The sequence below is a fragment of the Ambystoma mexicanum genome, chromosome 6q (genome assembly GCF_040938575.1).
Source record: "Ambystoma mexicanum isolate Mex_15411 chromosome 6q, UKY_AmexF1_1, whole genome shotgun sequence".
NCBI classification, from domain to species: Eukaryota; Metazoa; Chordata; class Amphibia; order Caudata; family Ambystomatidae; genus Ambystoma; species Ambystoma mexicanum.
The window spans coordinates 939,720,151-939,741,752 of record NC_090937.1 but is presented as its reverse complement, the minus strand read 5'-3'; the positions used below and the strand labels follow the sequence as shown (position 1 = coordinate 939,741,752).

Below are 21,602 nucleotides of genomic sequence, written 5' to 3'. Positions count from 1 at the left end.
AGCTGCCAGTCAAAGGGGCCAACATAGGAGTACTATGCAGCCGCTTCAACTCAGTCATGAGGCCATGTCCCATGGTTCGCCGGTTGGGGGAAGGCTGGCGCAGCATCTTGTAGAATGGCGTGCCATTACTTCAGATGTGTGGGTTCTGGAGATCATAGCCCACAGCTACTGTCTTCCTTTCTAGCAGAGGCAGCACGACAATCCACCGGTGAAGCTCTTTGAAGAGTCCGGATCCGCTCCTTGCGCAGGAAATCAAATCCCTGCTGGAGAAAGGCGCCATAGAACTGGTGCCTGTAGCGGAGAGGGACAAGGGATGGTATTAACCATATTTTTTTTATCCTGAAGAAAGACGGGGGATTGAAACCCATCATGGACTTGTGTGGTTTGAACAAGCTCCCCAGGAAGGACAAGTTCAAGATGGTTGCTCTCTCTCTCTCTGTAACGCTCACCTGACTCCCACGGAGGCGCTGGTCTAGTCTGGGTTGCTGTGGCCTCTTCGAGCGTGATGCGCAGAACTCGGAACACCGACTGAACAGGACCCTTAAATTGCTTGTCTGGCCCGTAGGAATATCCTTCTGCAGATGGATGAGAAAGGGGATTAACAGTCTGCAGAATAGTGTGCTTACTCCCCCCTTCCCCCCTTCGTTCTTCTCTAACTTCATCCGAAATCCCCGGTTGAAGCTCACCTTATGGTTTGAAAGGATGAACTCTCCATCCTGCTTCTGGTGCAGGGGCGCGTGTTTGTCCAGTTACTTCACTGGTTTTCAAAATGGCGCTGGCAAAATCCACTTGACTTTTCCGAGCGGAATGCCGTAAGTATGAAGATTACAAAAGTTCAAGTGTTGAGCCTCCTTTTCTGTTGCCTTCCTAACCTGTGATCAGTCCTTTACTTCAGGTGCAGAATGAAGGCGATGCATTGAGGGATTGACTTGCCGATGGTAAACTCAGGTGAGTTAGCGATGAGGGCGATCCCTCTTAATGTCTTTATATTCCTCCAGTAATGACTTTTGTCCTTTACCCATAGGGGCCGGGGTGCGGTACCTGCCAACGTAGCGGCACCGACCCGAAATGAGGAATGATCCACCAACAGAAAACCGGTAAGTGTTATGGCGGAAAATTAGGCTGTCCTCATATGTTCCTTCTGCTCACCTTTTGTCTCTTCTTCTCTCCCCTAGGCGCAGAGATGTGGCGACCGGTGCAGACAGTCGCGGTGGAGCCAGAAGAACTCCCGAGGACAGGTGAGTGAAGCGCGGCGCTGCAGCTGTGGAAATCGATATAGTATTGTGACCCCAATCGCATTGTTTGAATATATGTTGGCCTACGCCAAGCCGCCAAAAAGAATACTATGTACATAGGTTCCGCGGCAAGGTCTTGACCTTAATGTATCATGAAAGCCGCCATCTTGGATTTAGCCGCCATTTTAGGTACTCTTGCAGTGTGGAAGTCACCTCGAATCACAAAATGGAGGCCGAATGACATTTCGAGTAAAACTTCGGCTATGGTGACCTCCGCACACGTGAATGAATAATATGTCCGCAGGCTACCTGTTAGGGTCATGAACTAAGACCCTGTCCTCTGTTTAACCTAGGTGTAAATATGTAACTGTATCAGCGGAACTGATCTAATACATGGAAATTGCGTGTTCGACCTGGCTACGAACCCTAGCCGTTGTTCCAAGAATGGTTAACTTGCAAGAGGGCTGGCCAATGCAGCACAAAATGTATAAAAGCCCGAGTATCCCGATGATCGGTCTCTCCCACTTTCAGTGCGAACCGAACGTTGAAGGTTCGTGTGGAAGTCAGAGGGCCGAATAGCTATTTGCATGTCAATTGACTTTGGTAACTTTGTAACTTTGAAATAAAGCGCTTTATGTGTCCTTTGTAACCTGTGTTGGTGTGTTTCCTTTTGGGCTTCCCGGCCTCATATCAATTTCTCTGTTTCCACAGTTGGCGCCCGAATAGGGACCCTCAAGATTGATGCCGGATCATTGAAGGTTGACGCAGACTATCGAATTGGGATCGGACGGTGTGATTCTGCGGGCCCGACCGATCGAGACGCGATACCTCGGCAGCGCTGCACGATCCGATCCTTGGGCGATAGTCGTGCGGTCTGACACGGCATCTTGACGAGGGTCCAATTCCGAGGCGGGCAGATTTGCCGAAACCACCGAACGCAGGTAAAATTCGTTAGTTGAAGTCCTTTGTAAACCGTACGGTCCTCCTTAGGTTTGGTCAGGTGCAGTCGTGACCCGGCTCTTAATTTAACCCTGACAATTTGAATTTGGCGTATTGTATCTGCAGACACAATTATTGGACCAGGTAACACCAATTCTTTGAGAAATGCCTGGGAAATTGTCTAGCTGTTTTAGGGCTCTGTTCCGCAGCGATCGACAATCTTTGGAATTTAGCCGTCCGGCACCACAGGAGGGGTCGCCGGCGTGTACTATGTACTGTAAGTATGGCATTGGTAGTATTGTATTTAATGACATTTGGCACAGACAGACCAGAAATGCCTCCGAATTTCAGTGGCCAATCAATGGTAGTTTTGAGATCCCCCGTATCGAATACTTAGAGTCGATCTTGCTTAAGAAAAAGGCTAGGCCAGCAGCCTTTGATGTGTTACAAAATTGGAAAAAGGAAGCATTACAGCAGCTTAAAAGTAGGGATAAACATGCACGACGTCATAAAACGAATGCCGAAAAGGCATTGTTATATGACAAGGAAAAACGATTAGATGAAACCCAGAAAATGGACAGAGCTTTCTCGCTCGGAGTCCAGAAAATTTACCCCTCTAAAGATTTCCATGTTTCCGAGGAGTTTATCGAGAAAATATTAAACGAACGGAGGCCTGATTCTTCAGCGCCACCTCCGTATGCTCCCGTTGTGGGCGCTTTGCCCATTCCTGCTATTGCTCCTATCGCTATTCCTACTCCTCCTGCGCAGCCTACTGCCCCTAGTTCTTTAGTTGTCGCTCCTCCGTCTATTTCGTCTGTTACATTACCTCTTTCCCCTGCACCCATGTTAGGTTCACCTACACTTTCGATTCCGGGAAGTCCTGTGTTCACTAAATCAGATCCCGGTGCAGGGTCAAGAATAGTGACTCGTAGTACTGTTCCTGCAGGCAGGAAACGGGAACTATTTGCTTGGGCTAAACATTGCATGGAAAAAGGTGATCAAACTGATGTATTTTCAACATTATCTAATTTGCACGATTTTCCCGAGAAAAACGTTTTTATTGAAGGACTGGGGATTCACTTATGTGTAATGTGGGGTAGATTGCAGACTTCGGATCTCCCACAAGGGGTGAGAGATCTGAATGCCTTGGCACTCTCAAGGGATACAGAGCAGAAAGTATATGGGCATGTCGGTAGGTTGTTTGAGTTTAGAAGGGATTTTGAAAGGTTACAAAACGAGGATGATGAGGACGATAGGATATATGTGCAGAAACGGTTCCTTTCGTGCCGAAGATCGGCACCTGAGGAAGTACGGATTTGTACCAGAGATGCGATTCGGTGGATCTCGGATTCATCGATACCGCCAGATGAGGTATATGACACATATAGTCAATACACGGTAGAGATGCAAAGGAAGGTAATCCAAGTGATGGTACAGCATTTACAGGAGGAATGTATAAGGAAGAAGGTTGGTTGCCCCACAGAGTTATTAGGTATTTGTAAAAGAGCTTTTTCGCCCGACACTTCTACAGCTGCTTTAGCGCTCGATTTGGCCTTATTACTTAGTAAGCGGTCGGAGGTCCCTATATCTCAGTTGCCTATGAGAGAGGTCCCTCCGACCCTTGTCCCAAAAGTAGAAATCCCCGCCAACGCGGCGGCTGGTACTGCCGCGGTGGATATCCCTGCACATTACGTATCACAGTTTGTTCACGTCCCGTTCTCTCGACAGGAAGTGAACACGATTAGACAATCAGTCCCTGATATCAGGAAGAACCCGACAGGGTTTTACAAAGAAATAGAATCCGTTTTGCAGTCTTCTGTGTTCACCTTAAGTGACATGGATTTATTGTTTCCAGTGCTTTTACCTGTTGATGTATGGAAACAGGTACGAACAATAGATGATGTGCCGGGGTTAGGGGATACATGGGTAAATTTGACTAGAATAGATGGGGAACGACCAGCTGGTGAGAAACCACCCCAGGTAATACTCACTTTACCCGATAGAATAGTTGCCAAATTAAAAACTATAATCCCAGAAAAAAGGATTATTTGGGACAAGCTTACGGCCTGCGTCCAAGGGAAAACTGAAGGTACTACCGAATTCTTTAATAGATTCGAACAGGTGTTCTCCGACTTCAGTGGACAGGATTTAGGTACAGAGTCGGGGAAGAGGTTGTTTGTGGACAAATTTGTGCGTGGATTGTTGCCCGACATCCAGTCACAAATTATGTCCTCAGAGAGCGCTTGGCAGGCAAAATCTCAGTCAGAGGTTTTGCATATGGCTCAGTATTATGAGAATCGGGTTAATAATGAAAAAGAGAAAATCGAAAAAAGAAGGGGTGACCTAAAGACTAAGGTATTGTTGCAGCAAATTGTCAGAAACCCCAGAGGAGGTACGACACAAACTAGAGGTCAGTACATTCCAAGAGGAAATACTCCTCCAAATTCTATAAATATTAATCAGTGTGCTTATTGCCGCCAGGAAGGTCACTGGCGAGCACAGTGCCCTGCCCTCCGTCAGAGGTCAGGAGGCACATTCGGAGGTATGGGTAGGCGAGCACGGGGCCGCCCTGGAGCAGGGGGCCCTGATAGGGGTCAGCTTCTACAAGATCCACAGCAATCTTTTTCACGGGAAAATCAGACTCCGAGTATGGACTCGAGAAATATATTTGATCATCCTTCCGCCGCCTATCTTTCTGAGGAACTTCCCTTTGATGAAGTTCTGCCTTATTAGGATTGCCCGAAGCAGCGTTTGGAACCTTTACCTATTCCCGTTATTCAGAAGGGCCCCTACGTTGAATTATTGGTGGGGAATAGGAAACATCAGTTCTTGATCGACACTGGAGCACAGAAGTGCTCCATCGACCATTCTCGGGTTCCAAACATCCCCCTGTCAGGGCAAACAAATGTTTCTATAGGGTTCTCTGGTATACCAACTGTTTGTCCGGTTTCTGCGCCGCTATCCGTTTCTTTGGGCCCTTTTACAGACCAGTGCCCTTTTCTTCTTACTTCAAACTGTGGAGAAAATTTGCTGGGGTTGAATTTGTTGAAGAAATTGAACGCAGTGATTCATTGTTCCCCTGACGGAATAAGATTAACAGTTTCACCACAGCAACCCTTTAACTCCCAATACTTGACCCGACCTCTACCTCCCGAATTTGACATTGTCCCAGAATGTTTGTGGGCAATAGACGACAATGATGTCGGGATATTGCACATCGACCCTGTTAAGATAGTATTGAAACATGGGGTTAAGCTACCGAGCATTCCGCAATATAAAATTTCAGTTGAAGGTGAGCGCGCTCTGAAATGCATTGTCTCCGATTTTGTACATCGTGGAGTGATCGAAGAGATTACAGGTAGCTTATGTAATAGTCCGATCTTGCCGGTATATAAGAAAGGCGACAATGCAATTCCGTACCGGTTTATAATAGATCTTCGTGCTATTAACCGGGTAGTGGCCCCACAATTTCCAATCGTGCCTGATGTAATAACAATCTTAACAATGATCCCTGCTACGGCTACACACTTTAGTGTCGTAGATTTAAAAAACGCCTTCTTTAGTATTCCGATACATGAGGAGAGCAGGTATTTGTTCGCGTTCACCTTGGGGGGACGCTCATTTACATTCACAAGGGCACCTCAAGGGTATACTGAAAGTCCTAGTATCTATAGTAGAGCCTTAAAAGAGCAGCTCGACACCCTTGAATTGCCACCTACTTGCACGCTGCTTCAATATGTAGACGATTTGCTCCTAGCTGCAGACTCTGAGAAAACTTGTAAAGAAGGCACTATATTGTTGCTTGTTCATTTAGCCGAACATGGTCACAAAGCTTCACTTAAGAAATTTCAATATTGTTGCCAGGAGGTTGCCTATTTAGGCTACCTCCTGTCAAAGGAGGGGAGAAGATTGACACCTGAACGAATAAAACACATTTCTGGCATGTCTGTCCCAAAAACACAGAAGGAAGTCAGAGCCCTGATAGGGATGGCGTCCTACTGTAGACTGTGGATCCCGAACTTTGCCCTAGTGGTAAAACCGATGTTGGCTTTGACGAAGAAGGGCATTTCTCTGCCACTGCCATGGGAATCGGAACATCAACGATCATTTGAGCTTCTCAAAGCCGCGCTGTGTTCAGCACCGGTTCTGGGTACACCAAATTACGATAAGGCCTTTGTGTTGTTTGTGCATGAATGTAATGGATGTGCTTTGTCTGTGTTAACGCAGGAACATGGAGGGAAGAATAGGCCGTGCGGCTATTATTCCTCCGCCCTCGATCCTGTTGCATGCGCTTTGCCGCGGTGTCTGCGCGCTGTTGCTGCTGCCGCTGCGTCTGTAAAACAGAGTGAGGGGATGGTCCTAGGCCACGATTTGATTCTGATGGTACCTCACTCTGTTGATATTCTATTGAATAAAACTCAAACACAACACCTTACTTCTGCCCGGTTGACCAGGTATGAATTAGTTCTATTTGCTCCTCATATCCAAATTAAAAGGTGTTGTGTTCTCAATCCGGCTGAACTTTTGCCTCTCCCGCAAACTACTGCTTGCGGCGATGATGGATCACATGACTGCCTGTATGCCACCGAACAAGAAACAAAGGGCAGAATAGACCTCTCAGATACTCCTTTGGAGAATGCGGAAGGGGAGCTGTTTTGTGATGGCTCCTGTTTTAAACTTCCGAATGGCACATCTACAGCTGCTTATGCAGTTACTACTTTGAACAAGATTGTAGAAACTAAAAGGATTCCGCATAACTCCGCGCAGGCCGCAGAGATTATAGCGTTGACCCGTGCTTGTGAGCTCTCCCAAGGGCATAGAGTTAACATTTATACGGATAGTCAGTACGCCTTTGGGGTGGCTCACAACTTCGGAAAACTGTGGTCGGAAAGAGGGTTTCTGACCTCACACGGGACCAAGATTCAGCATGGCCCCTTAATAGTACAACTACTCTCAGCACTCTCACTCCCTGAACAACTAGCGATCATGAAATGTGCAGCACATCGGAAGGTCATAGACGATGTGGGCAAAGGAAATGCTTTTGCAGATTCGATAGCTAGACAAACAGCCACAGACCTTAGCACAGACATGTATACCTCGAGGGAAGTGAGAGATGGTTGTATAATAGATGAAGGCATTGGGTCTGTGCGAGATATTCAGACTGATGCCTCTGTTGAAGAATCTAGGAAATGGGCTGAAGGCATGGGGAAATTGGATGACGAAGGGTGTTGGGTGGACACATCTGACGGGAAATGGTTGCTTCCTGATTCTTATGTATTAGCAATGGTCACAATGGCACACGGTCCAACACATGTGTGTGCCCAGCAAATTGCGAAGATATTACAGCAGGTTTGGGTGAATGACAAAATTTTGGAAACTGCAAAAAGATATGTTCAGAATTGTATGATTTGCCTGCAACACAATGTGGGTAAAGGGACAGTGACTCCAAGGGGAAGTTTCGGGCCCCCCTCTGTCCCCTTTGAAACCATTCACCTTGATTTCATTGAAATGGAACGATGTAATAACTTGAAATATGTTCTTATCATTTGTGCTTTTAGCAAATGGGTCGAGGCTTTCCCTGTCAAAGATGCTACCGCCATGACTACCGCAAAGATCTTGGTGAAAGAATATTTTCCTCGATTTGGGCTCCCGAGGATAATCTGGTCGGACAATGGCCCACACTTCATCGCGGCTGTAATGTTGCAAATATGTGTTGCCTTGGGGATTGAGAAACGTTTTCATTCAGCTAGGCACCCTCAAAGTGCGGGGTTGGTAGAAAGACGCAACGGTATTTTGAAAAACAAACTTGCAAAAACATGTGCCGACACTAAATTAAAATGGCCAGATGCTTTACCTATTGTGTTGTTAGCTATGCGCACCACACCCCAGACTAGAACTGGGCTTTCTCCATTCGAGGTAGTAATGGGAAGGCCTGCTAATATTTGGGGTCTCCCTAAACCTAAAGCCCTGAGGGATGTGGAGAATGTATTGCTCATAGACTATTGTAATCAATTGACTAAAAACCTGTATTTCATTTACCACCAGGTGAATGCCGCCTTACCTGTACGGTTTACGGGCCCAGGACACGATATATTGCCCGGCAGCTGGATCCTGGTAAAGGCCTACGAAAGGTCTTCCTGTCTCGCGCCTCGCTGGCGGGGACCCTACCAGGTTTTATTGGTCACCAGGACGGCAGTGCGGGTGGCAGGAAAGAAGAACTGGGTACATGCAACGCATGTGAAGAAGATCCCTCACCCGACGCCACACGTTACAGAAGAAACAGAACCCCTTGCTGATGCTACGATCTCTGATCTCGGAGTAGCAGGCAGCGCTGTGAGTGCGTCGGAGAAGTTCTCTGAGCCCGAGGAGCTCGGGGAGCCGTCCATCTTGTCTCCGTACTCTCTTGATCGATCACTTCCGGAAACTCTTGTTTCAAGTTCTGCTACTTCCGTCGCCACCGACGCGACGCTCCCCTCAGGGAGCGACGATACTTTGCTTTTGGATTCAGCAAACTTGGGTACCATCAGGTACAACCTTCGACCACGAAAATAGAATCGCCGCACGAGTATCGTGCATCTGAAAGAAAAAGGAGGGTTCTGTTGGCTAGGGTTGGGAAGGACTAAGAAGTCGCGCGGCCGAAGTGCCGCCAGCAACGAACATTCGGGCCGACGATCGGGATAACCATGATGCCTGCCGCCTTCACCGCTGCTCCTCGTATTGAACTATTAGATAAGGAGGTGACCAAATCGAACAATGGACAATGTGCCTGGGCCCTGAAAACGTACTGTTGTGTTCTTGTTTTGATTATTGTTAGTTTTGCAACTGCTGCCGTGGGACTTTGGTACTTTGAAGAAATCTATCCTTTGAAGCCTCTGTTACCGACCAAAATTGTACCAACTGTTTTGACTCCCTCTGTACACCTTCACACTCTGTCCCCTAGGGACTCTTGGCATAGACAGAAATATCATAATAACACTTTGATGATAGTGATGAATGCTACGCATGCTATTTTTAATAGGAGTAATTGTTGGATTTGCACTCACTTACCACAACATGGGAACAAGGGACTGGGATGGTATATACATCCCCTACCTCTAACGACTTCCTGCTATGCCTCTCTCAGAGCACTCTTCTTTGGCCGATGGAATGATAGCATCTCAGGGAACTTCGATGGCACTAATTTGAATGAATTTGAAAAACGTGAATTGACTCCCCTGGGATGCTCGCTTTTCGCAAATAGGAGTAGACCTAATATCGCTTCTATTAGGCCGTCTGATAAACTTTCTTTTCCTTTTCAAAATCTAGTTTCTTTTAAGATGGCTCCGATAGGCAATAAGGATGCCATGCCTCCTTCTTATTCTGTAAATCACAGTCCTGATTCTGTCCCTTTCTGTGTACAAAGAAATGGCACTAGGCCAATGGGAGATTTCGAGCCTTGTGTAAATATTGTAAATTTGACTGGGGAAAATAGGCCTTTGTATGTAGGGGGACCCGTTTATTTTTTTTGTGGTGGTTTAGCCTTTCCCTGGTTGCCCAAGGATTGGCAGGGGACTTGTTATTTAGGGATATTGTTACCAGGTGTGTTTATAGCCAGTACCTTAGAGGTATCTAAGGCTCGCCCGCGACGAGATAATGATGGAGATACCCCTGGACAAGTATTCGGGGATATAGCCAAATCAGTAGTCCCCTTCTGGGGACAAATAGCAAATTCAGAAAACATTAGGGGATTAGCGAGGGTATTGGAGAAAACGATCAACCGGACCACGGACATACTTTACAATATGACCTTAGAGCAAAAGGCGATAAGATTGGTAGCACTTCAAAATCGAATGGCATTAGATGTCATTTTAGCTGAACGAGGTGGAGTATGTAAATTAGTGGGGTCCGCTTGCTGTGTTTTCGTACCAGATTCTTCACCAACCATATTTAAAGCAATTCAGAAATTACACACTCTTAGTTCTGAAGTCCATATCCCTGTAGGAGACTGGAGCCTTAGTACTTGGTTTTTGGGATTCTCTACGATCTTGGGGGTGGAAGGTGCTTTCTGTTATTTTAGGTATTTTAGGGACTCTGTTATTTCTTTGCTGTTGTTTTCAATGCCTCCCGAGTATATGCGGAATGATGGGGGGATGTTGTGCCCAGGTAATGAGCGCAATAGGGCGTAAAATATACACCCCGAAGACAGCATCTAAAGAGTTCATGTTGCAAGAAGTTCTTATGAATAACTTTATGGCTATTGACATTTCAGACAATGATGCGGAACCTATGGATGATAATGCCTTCAAGTATTTTCAAAAGTATTAGGAAATTATGTTTTAGCACTTGGCATAGGCCAAAAGGAGGGTCTGTGGAAATCGATATAGTATTGTGACCCCAATCGCATTGTTTGAATATATGTTGGCCTACGCCAAGCCGCCAAAAAGAATACTATGTACATAGGTTCCGCGGCAAGGTCTTGACCTTAATGTATCATGAAAGCCGCCATCTTGGATTTAGCCGCCATTTTAGGTACTCTTGCAGTGTGGAAGTCACCTCGAATCACAAAATGGAGGCCGAATGACATTTCGAGTAAGACTTCGGCTATGGTGACCTCCGCACACGTGAATGAATAAGATGTCCGCAGGCTACCTGTTAGGGTCATGAACTAAGACCCTGTCCTCTGTTTAACCTAGGTGTAAATATGTAACTGTATCAGCGGAACTGATCTAATACATGGAAATTGCGTGTTCGACCTGGCTACGAACCCTAGCCGTTGTTCCAAGAATGGTTAACTTGCAAGAGGGCTGGCCAATGCAGCACAAAATGTATAAAAGCCTGAGTATCCCGATGATCGGTCTCTCCCACTTTCAGTGCGAACCTAACGTTGAAGGTTCGTGTGTAAATCAGAGGGCCAAATAGCTATTCGCATGTCAATTGACTTTGGTAACTTTGTAACTTTGAAATAAAGCGCTTTATGTGTCCTTTGTAACCTGTGTTGGTGTGTTTCCTTTTGGGCTTCCCGGCCTCATATCAATTTCTCTGTTTCCACACAGCGAGCAACGCGGTGCTTTTAAATGAAAGTCTTTTCTCAGGAACGCTGGCGTGAAGGTTCCGGATGCAGTTAAGAAGTTTGATAAAATTCTTTGTTTTCACCTTTCTCTTCTCTTCTCTTCTTTCCTTACAGGTTTTCCAGGATCGAGGCGGGCGTGGCTGGAGGCCAAATGCAGGAGCAGACACGGTGAGCGTTCAGCTGCTTGGATGCAGAACAACGCGAAGCGTGAGCTACTGTCTGGGCGTGGCTTAAATAGCCCCCAAAGTAGTTCCAGGTAAGTATCCTTCCCTGGCCACGCCCGAGTGGCAAAATAGTCCCAATGAAAAAATAGTCCCTTTCAGGTCTCAGGGAGGCCTGAATCTTGCAGCATGGTCTGCATCAGGTAAGTGCACAAAACACCTTCCTTTATGAGCCTGGCGCCAGGACTGATGTCCAACATGAGCCTGGCGCCAAAGGCGCCAGGACAGAGTCCAAAGAGCCCCTATAAGGGGCTGCTGGGCTTTTACCCAGGGGCATGATGCCTGCTCCCGGGGGTGCTGGGCCTGGCCTGGTGCTCCGGGGGTAGGCATCATGACACTCTCAAGTCCTCCAGACCCTTCAACTTCAGGACTGGTTGGTGTCTCTAGACCTCAAGGATGCTTACTTTCATGTGCCGAGTTCATCCCAAGCACAGGAAATACCTGAGGTTCCCGGTTGGTGACTCGCATTTTCAGTTTCGGGTCCTGCCGTTCGGATTGACCTCCTCCCCGAGGGTCTTCACCAAGCTAATGGTGGTGGTGGCAGCGTATCTCAGGAAAGGGGGGGGGATTCACGTCTACCCCTACCTGGACGATTGGTTGATCAGGGGGCGCTCTCCCGAGCAAGTCCTGGATCATCTGTCGGTCACCTGCCACTCCCTTCACAGGCTGGGCTTCTCCCTCAACTTAATGAAGTCCCACTTGACACTGACCCAGCGGCTCCAGTACATTGGAGTGGTGGTTGACCCATCCTTGGGGCAGTGTTCGCCTCCCCAGGTGAGGGCTCATCACATTCTGCAGATGGTGAACAAGTTTCAACACGCCCAGAGTCTCCCGGCGTTCGAGTTCTTGAGGTTGCTCGGCCTCATGGCATCCTGCATTCTTCTGGTGCCAGAGGCCGTACTGCGGATGAGATCTCTGCAGTGGGCTCTCAAGATGCAGTGGTCGCAGTCCTCCGGCAGGATGTCGGATCCCGTTCAGGTGGCGACCTCGGTCGCCCAGGATCTTCTGTGGTGGCCGTCGAAGGCAATCTGATGCGGGGTACACCATTTTGGCTACCCTGGCCGGAGGTGACAATCGTGACGGACGCATCCCTCACGGGATGGGGCGCTCATGCCAACGAGTTGACAGTCAGCAGTTGTTGGTCTCTGTCGGAATCCAGACTTCATATCAATCTCTTGGAGCTGAGGGCCGTCAGGCTAGCCCTGAAGGCTTTTCTGCCAACTGTGCGGGGGAAGAATGTCCTGATTCTGACAGACAATACAGTGGCCATGCACTACCTCAACAAAAAGGGGGGAAGGGGAGCAGGGAAATTCCGATCTTGGCAGTTCATCTGGCGGGAGATGAAAACGAGGCGGCGGACGCTCTGAGCAGGCAGAGCACGGTCTCTCACAAGTGGGAGCTGGCTCAAGAAGTTCTCTTGGAGATCTTCGCCTTTGGGGGACCCCACAAGTGGATCTCAACGCCACCAGTGTCAACCGGAAGATTCTGCTTGTGGGAATTTTCCTCCAAGAGGAGCCTTAGGGCACGCGTTCATAGTGGAGTGGTCCTTCCCACTGCTGTACGCGTTTCCTCCAGTTCCCGAATGATCCTCATTGCTCCGGCATGGGCCAGGAGAGCTTGGTACCCAGACCTTCTCGACATGTCCATCTGCCCTCCACGCCGTCTTCCCTACCGAGACGATCTGCTCTCACGGGAGGGGGGTCGGGTTCTCCATCCAGAGGTCAAGTCTCTCAGCCTTCATGCTTGGTATCGGAAAGAGTGAGGTATAAGGATTGGGACCTCCCTGAAGACGTGATGGAGGTGTTGCTTTCGGCCAGAAGGCCCGCAACAAAGTCCCTGTACCGTTGCCGTTGGAGAAAGTTCTGCGACTGGTGCAGGGTAAAGAATGTGGATCCTTTTTCATATGCCATTCCTGTGGTTCTGTCTTTTTTGCTTTTGTTAGCCCACAAGGGCCTGTAAGTGGGGTACCATTAAAGGTTACCTGGCAGCGCTGTCCATATGTAAGCGCTCGTCTGAGGAGAGTTCTTATTTTAAGATTCCTTTGCTTTCTCAGTTTCTTAAAGGGCTCACTAATGTGTTTCCACCATCACCTTTCCAGGTGCTTGGTTGGGATATGAACTTAGTTTTAAAGTTCCTGATGGGAGCTCCGTTTAAGCCCTTACATTCTTGTCCTTTGAGACTGTTGACCTTTGAAAACTGTATTTTTAGTTGCGGTTACTTCCGCTCGCAGAGTGAGTGAGTTGCAGGCACTATCCGCCAAGCCACCCTTCACGGTGTTCCATAAGGACAGGGTTGTCCTTAGGGTTCGTCCTTTTCTTCCGAAGGTTGTGTCGGAATTTCATTTGAGCCAGAAGGTCATTCTTCCGGCGTTCTATCCTCCTCCGCATCCTGGTAACGAAAAGGACAGGCTGCATAGGTTGGATCCTACGAGAGCTTTAAGTTTCTACATCTCACGCATGTCTCGGGTCAGAGTGGACGATCAGCTCTTTGTAGGATACGCTGGAAGACGTTTGGGTCAAGCTGTTACTAAGCAGACCTTGTCCAGATGGATTATCTTGGCAATCTCTGAATGTTACCGTTTGGCGGGTAAGGACCCTCCGGTAGGCTTGCCGGCCCATTGTACTAGGGGTGTGGCTGCCTCTACTCCTCTGCAGAGGGATGTTCCTATTCGTAATATTTGTGAAGCAGCCACATGGGCTTCTGTCAATACTTTTGTAAAGCACTACTCCCTGATTGGCCTTTGGCAAGGTGGTCCTCTATTCTGCAAACTGATTGGGCATTCTAAAATTCTAAATTCTTTTCCCACCTCCATACGTTGGTACTGCTTTGGGAGTCTGTCATAAATGCGGAATACGTCGGAGGACACAATCCCTTGGAAGAACAAGTTACTTTCTTACCTGGTAACGTTCTTTCGATGGGTTGTTCCTCCGACGTATTCCACATTGCACCCTCCCAGCCTGCCCCTCTACAGAATTTCTTATGCGATTGCAGCTTACGTTTACGCAAGGCTTTCTGTAGTCATACTGGCAGAAGGTTGGTGCCACACGTTGTGGGAAAAAACTACAACTGAGGCTACGGGCGTCCTACTTATAACATCCGGTGACGTCGGCTCTCGATGGAGGCCCTCGAGGGACAGCGTATCAACGTCATCGACATAGGACTCAAGGGCGAAGCAGCACAGCTGTGGTGATTACCTGCCATAGATGTGGAATACGTCGGAGGAACATCCCGTCGAAAGAACGTTGCCGGGTAAGAAAGTAAATACAGATTACTTTCAGCATGGATTCTGCGTCATGTGCTGATACATTTCTTTCCTTATGTGCTCTCAACCAATTCTTGTAATGCTGGACTGGCTTTTTCGCTAAGAGGGCAACTGGTTATGATATGATACAAGTAATTTATAATGCGCCTGTACACAAAGTGTTTCTAGGCGCGACAAGACAAGGGAGGGAAGACAGAGGGAGGACAAGAAAAATGATCTTACTAGGCCTTGTATCATTTAGATCATGCGAGAACGAGAAGTGCAAGGGAAAAGGGTGGTGAAAACTGGGCCTCAATGCTCTGAGTAAGTGCAGCCGGGGCAGCGCAGCTCTGGGTAGTGCAAAGAGAACAAGGGACTGTAGGGTTACAGTTACGGCCCCTAAGTACGTGGGAGGCCCGAAAGCAGTGCAAGGGCGACTGATCAAGAAAGAAAGGTTGATTTGAGTTTTTAGCTATTCTCAGTATCCTCCTCATATCTCTCCTCTTGTTGACCAGATCTTTGTCGTATGCGTGTAGGGTGTTTTTCCACCCTGCACTTTAGCCCGGGACTTTGTTTTAATGCATTGGAGCAGGGGGGCGTTCTATCATGCCCCTCCCCCATCTCCCTTGCAGTCCTGACTTACAGCATACAGAAATCGGGCAGTCAAGATCAATCGAGTTATTTGTCATCCTTAATCTAGTCCCACCATTACATTCTGTAGCCAAGCGCACATTACCTCCCTGTTGATATTAATGTTGGAGCTCCAATTCATCGACAATAAGTCATGATCACTGTGGGCTGTTGGAATAATTCTGAATGGTAAGAAGGTCCGAGAGACAAATATATAATCTGTAAGTGCTGTTTGGCCGTTTCTCGATCAGGTTTTGTGCAGAGGAATATCTTCTGCGATTTGTCCATTCAGCATATGCATATCCCTAGATGCAATCCAAGACGTCCAAGCCGCGCCTCTTTTCTCTAACTGACTTTTTGTGGATGCTGTTTTGTGGAGCTGTTCTTAATCAGACACTTAGCGTTTAGGTCAGGAATATTGTGAATCATGCAGAGACACAAAGAAACTGTTAGTAAAATATACAATGGCCATCCTACTTAAGAATCCAGGGGAAGGGGAGTACTCTCTAGATATAAGGTCTTTTCACATTGGAGAATATTTTTGTGGGAGCTAGTCTTATTTTCAGTTGTGAACACTTTTTTATTTATGAATTTATTTGATTTCTTATACAGCGTGCCACATGCCCGCAGGCCTCAGGGTGCACACAAAACATCAGGTTGAAGACCTGTCCTTGCACACTTTTATTGTTTTGTTTGTAGTGTGAGGGTCAGGATAGGACGTTGTGGAAACAAGGAGGATTTTCAGTTATTGACATCCTGACAGACGGATCCTTATTTTTAGTTTTTAGGTAGGGAAACTCCTCCTTCAAATAGGGTCAGAGAGGCCTTTTACCATCCCATTTTCATTTAATAAAAGTCTTTGGCCAAAACATGACAACCTTGTGTCCAAATCTCATTGCTGACTCCTCACAGTATGCTGGATAGTTTCCGCGTGATCACCTCCGACCCTATATAGGGATCTATGTTGTTCATCAAGAAAGTGTTTTTTTTTTAAAAAACTTATAATTTCTTTTGTTTTTACACATTTCACTGCTAAATAAATGTACGGGGCGGCCCCTTGACATCCCCCACCTAACCTCCATCTATATTTGCAGCAAAATGTGCAAAGTAAAAATAAAATGGGCCATCAAGGAAATGGGCTAGTTCGCAATGTAGCGGGGCCAGGATGAAGACCAATCTGAGAAGCATGGGTTGGAAACACTAGAGGCCTGACTCCGGCATGATACGTGATAAAAAGAACCCAATGTATGCAACCTTCAGGGGTCTCGTCACCTTGCAGGTTCTTCCACTGGTCTCCAGTCCCCCCCTGACCTCTCTCACCATCCCCCAAAATATGACCCTTTCAAAAATAGCTGGGATCTGCTTGAGGTGAGGTGTGTTCTTTACGTTATGACGTTTATAATCTCTTCCAGAGTCTGAGCCACATCGTCATCTGTGGCCTTATCCAAGACCTCCTTTTGTCCACATGTTAAGAATGTATTTCCGAGACCAGACAAAAATGTTGCCATACATCCTTTCAGCATTGCATCAAAAGAATTTGCCTCATTGCTGTTGAAATTATGAATTCAAATTATCATTATCCATCCATAAATTTATCAGGTGGATTTGTTAACAAAAATAGCTAAAGCATGTAAATGTCAAGTTTTATATATTCACCGAATGTGTGTTACTAATATTTTGTTTTTTCCCTTAGCATCCATATTTGCACAGAGCATGGGATTTCCAAGCGAAGATTTAACCACCAATCATTCACTTTCAATATTCTCGAAGTGGCTTAATGAAAACTGTCAGCCAAATGCCAGAAAGGTATGTAACGTTTGAAATCGACATTTTTAGCCAATTTAGCGCTGCTGCAATCTGTAGGTGCTGAATTTTAAGTGATCTTGAAACCCAGATGTCCAGGCATTCTCGTTTTGTCACTGCATGATAAAATACACGCGCATAGATTATTTACTGGGATGGAACATATACACAACTTCACTGATTTTTTTTTTTCTTTTTTTTTTTATGCCACATGGGTGGGACCCTTTCAGACCATGTGCCACTGATGGTGATGATATTATGACATAAAGGGAGTCCATTTATACCGACATGGCAACTCGGAGCAGAAGCGTTGATGGATTTAGCATATGTAGGTACAACATGGGAGAGCACTAAATACTAGGCCATGAATGAACTGAGTGGCACTGGCTATAAGGTAATCTAGGAAACATGCAAAGTAGTGATGAGCAGGCAATATATTCTAAATGAAGGAGGAGTTAGAACTTCTTTAGGGAGAACACTGCTGGCAGTGGAAGCAGAGCTGCAAAAGGTTGTAAACCCCCCGGCAGTTGAGAAATGAAACCATGCTAGAAAATTTAAGACTGAAATGTGCTGAAACTTGGGATAAATTAGGTAGAAATAGCTATGCTGTGTTTCCCTAGAGAATGAATGAACCGGGGGTCAAGCCTGGTAGACTGCTTGCATGACTTCTTTTTTAAAACCTTTATCTAATTCTGACGTGGCGTTTTCGCAATAAACAGACATAATGTAGGCAAACATTTGGGTGAATAATGCTAACTTGAGCGGCTTTGTGAATTGGAAATTACAGTTTATCACTAATTAAGTCTTTCTAGTTGTCTTCTTCGTCTGAGCTTGATGCCTGGGCTTGTAGGTATGTTCTCAATGGGGCCCAAATGTCTTTGGGTCTGAAGTGGGGTTGTATTCCTTGCACATACATCTCCCCGCTTTCCTGCGTGAGAGCCAGATGGGTACGCCATGTTTGGACCGTGGGGGGGGGGCTAGACTTCCATTTCAGGAGTATTTGCCTCTTGGCTACCGCTCCCGCCACCGCAAACAGCCTGCAGGTCTTAGTTGAAGCCTTTCCAATGTCTCCAAATAGGTATTTCTGCGGGGCTGCCGGTATATGAATAATTCAGTATGTCACTTATCTTTTCTGCTACATCTTTCCAGAACTGGTGAATCGGTGGGCAGTTCCAATACATGTGTATCGCGTCCGCTTCAATTGCCCCGCATTTAGGGCACCCTGGTTGTTTGGTGGGGTCGAATTTGGCAACTTTTTTTTTTTGGGGTGATGTGCAGTTGGTTTAGGATTTTGTATTGAATTAGGTGGAAATTGGTGTTGATAGGGATGGTTTTAGTAGATTTGCAGTAATGTGTCCATTGTGTTCGCTGATTTGAATGTTAAGGTCTTCTTCCCACTTGGTTCGCATTGTGTTGGCTGAGGGGGTGTGCGTTTGTACTTTACTGTATATTTCAGATATGCCGCTTTTGCACCCTTCCAGTGTAAGAATATATGCGAGGAACCTGTGTACCGGGGGTTGTGTAGGGATGACGGCCAGATTGCTTTGCATGATGCCTTTAGACGATGATACTGTAATGTTGGAATCAGACCTTTGCCTGTTCTCTCCTGTAGTTTGACCAGAGTGATGAAGTGTCCTTCGGGGAAAAGGTCCCCCAGTCTGGCTCCACGTTCTGGATCCTAGCGGTTCTGCAAGGTGCAGTCTAGGGTCGGTTCGAGGTCTGGGTATGCCCATAACGGGGTGTGCGGCCAGTAGGGTGTGTCGCATTGGACTCTTTTTAGGATCTGCATCCATGCGCGCACTGTGGTCGACACTGGGTCCGCCCCTGCCATCTCTTCCTTGACTCTGGTGAATAGCATACCTCGTAGGTCATTTGGCCCGCTGCAAACTCTTCAGCATGTATATGAGCATATTGTTCAGTGTCTTGGAACCAGTATCTGGCAAACTGGGCTTGTGCCGCATAATAGTAAAGCAGGTAGTCCGGTGCTGCCTGGCCCCCTGTATCGTAATGTTTGCACATCTTGGTCCAACTGGCCCTGGGTGTGTTTCCTCCCCATACAAAGTGTGTGCTGCTCCTCTGTAAGTTCTCGAAGAATTTAAGGCCTGGCCATATGGGTATTCCACTGAAGAGATATAACAATTTGGGGATGATCACCATCTTTAGTAGTGATATCCGGCCTTACATGGATATCGGAAGTTTCGCCCAAAGGTTGAGCTTGGTTTCGATTTGTGTCAATAGCGGACCATAGTTATTGGAATATATATATTTTTTTAATCCGTTGCCATAATAATTACCAGATATCTGGCTGTGGTAGGTGACCAGTGGAACTGGGCAGTTGATTCTGATTGTGAGGCGGCTTTGGTTAAAGGTATTATTTCGGGTTTGAGTTGGTTAATCTTATATTCGGAGTACTTCGTAAATTCCGCAATGTCTTGCATGATCGGGGGAAGGTGTGTTTCTGGGTCTCTGATGTATAGCATGGTGTCATCTGCGTATAGTGAGATGAATTGAGGTCTCCCCATGATGCATATATTCCTCTCCAGGCGTGCTTGGTCCGTAAGAATGCTGCCATTCCCTCTATTGTGAGTGCAAATATTAACTGGGACAGGGGGCATCCCTGCCTTGTTCCTCTTTGCAGGCTGAAGCTGTCGGAGATGGTCGCGTTGGTTCTGACTCTGGCTGTGGGGTTAAAATATAGTGTCTGTATGCACCTGATGAATCCCGGGCCGACTCCCATTTTTTTGGAGGATGGCATACATGAATCTCCAGGAGATGGAATCGAACGCCTTTTCGGCATCTAATGTTACTGCAATAGTGTTCTATTTCGGATCCATATGTGATGAAATTGCAAAGAATCTGCGGTGGTTTAGGGCTGTGGAGTGGGATGGAATGAAGCCGGACTGGTCCGGGTGAATCAGTTTGTTCATATACAGGTTTAGTTTGTTGGCAATGGCTTTGGCTATGATCTTCACATCCACATTGATGAGAGATGGGGGCCTGTAGGAGGAGGCGTCGTGAGGTGGCTTGTGTGGCTTCAACAGAACAGATTATGGCCTCACGTAGCATTGGTGGCAGTGTTCCCTTCTCCAGCGACTCTTCCCATACTTTCAGGAGTCGTTGTGCTTGTTCAGTGACGAATGCTTTGTATAGGTCTGTCGGGATGCCGTTTGCTCCTGGTGCTTTGCCCATTTTTAGGTCTTTAATAGCTTGTGTTATGCCCTCTTCGGTGAGTGGTGTGTCTAGGATTATCTTGTCTTCTTCCGTAAGTCGTGGGAGTGAGTAAGAGTCGAGGTGTTGCTGCAGTTCCTCTGGTGTTTTCTGGTCCCTGTTTCGGTATAGTTCAGAATAGTACCGGAGAAATACTTCATTCATCTTTTTCTGATGTGTGAGTGTTATTTCCTGCTCGTCTGTAATGCTGGTTATTTGCCCTTGGCCTATTTCTAACCTGACGAGGTTGGCCAGGAGTTTTCCTGATTTGTTTCCCTCTCCATATCTCTTGGTTCTAACTGTGCGTATCATGGAATGTACCTCTTGGTCTGCTAGTGTATTGAATGTTTTGGTGGCTTCGTGTAGGGGGGCCAGCATGTTTTGCCCCAGAGCTGGTGTATGCTTCTTCTGCCTGCATTATGCAGATTTCGGTTTGAGTCACGTTTGAGCGGATCTCTTGCAGTTTACCATGCACTGTGGCGATCAGTAGCCTGCTCAGCCATGCCTTGAATGTTTCCCATATGAACCCTCATTGCGCAAAAAAAAACTGTTATTTCTATGCAGAGTGTTTCCACCAGCTCTTCGTCTCGTAGGATTTGTGGCGGCATCCTCCACATTCGAGGGGTTCGTGGTGCGGAGCCAAGTGAAATATCTAGGATGACCGGGGAATGGTCAGAGAGGGTGCGGGCAGTATAGTGCATTCCTTAGTCTCTTGGATACAGTCCGTGGAGCAGAGCCTCCAGTCTATGCGGGAGCTCGACCCATGCACGTAGGAGTGGAATGTAAACTCCTGTTTATGTGGGTGGAGTTCCCTCCAAGTATCAGATAGTGGCAGTAGGTGCATGGCGTGCTTGATGGTTGCCGCTGCCTTCGTCTCTTTCATATTACTAGTGGTTGTTCTGTCCATCTCGGGGTCCAGGATGGTGTTGAAGTCCCCACCCCAGATCACTTTCTCCTCTCCTATAGGCAATATCGATGCCAGTAGCTGGTCAAGTGGCATAGCGAGTAGAGTGCTCGCTTTGACATTGGTGCAGTGTCTGCTAACGCAGGGTCGAATCCCGGCGGGGCCAAACTCAGCCTTTCATCCTTCCGAGGTCGATAAATGAGCCCCACACACCGTGGGTAATAATACGCAGCACTCGGATACCTGAGCGCTATATAAATGCCAAATTATTATTATCTGGTGGTAGAATTCCGGGTTGTCCACGTTTGGGGCCATAGGTGTTGAGGAGTATCATATCCTGTCCGTGAAGTGTTCCCCATATAATCGCATATCT

The 21,602-nt window shown here is 47.0% G+C and overlaps 1 protein-coding gene across 2 annotated transcripts in view; it reads left to right on the top strand.

Annotated features, from left to right (window-relative positions):
- Positions 1–21,602, top strand: part of AGA (aspartylglucosaminidase) — a 339,637-nt gene that overhangs the window by 84,958 nt on the left and 233,077 nt on the right. For both annotated transcript variants that reach the window (XM_069631452.1, XM_069631451.1), the window contains one exon: positions 17,009–17,121. In XM_069631452.1, the coding sequence (XP_069487553.1) occupies positions 17,009–17,121 (113 nt within the window). The remainder of the gene's footprint in view (positions 1–17,008; positions 17,122–21,602) is intronic.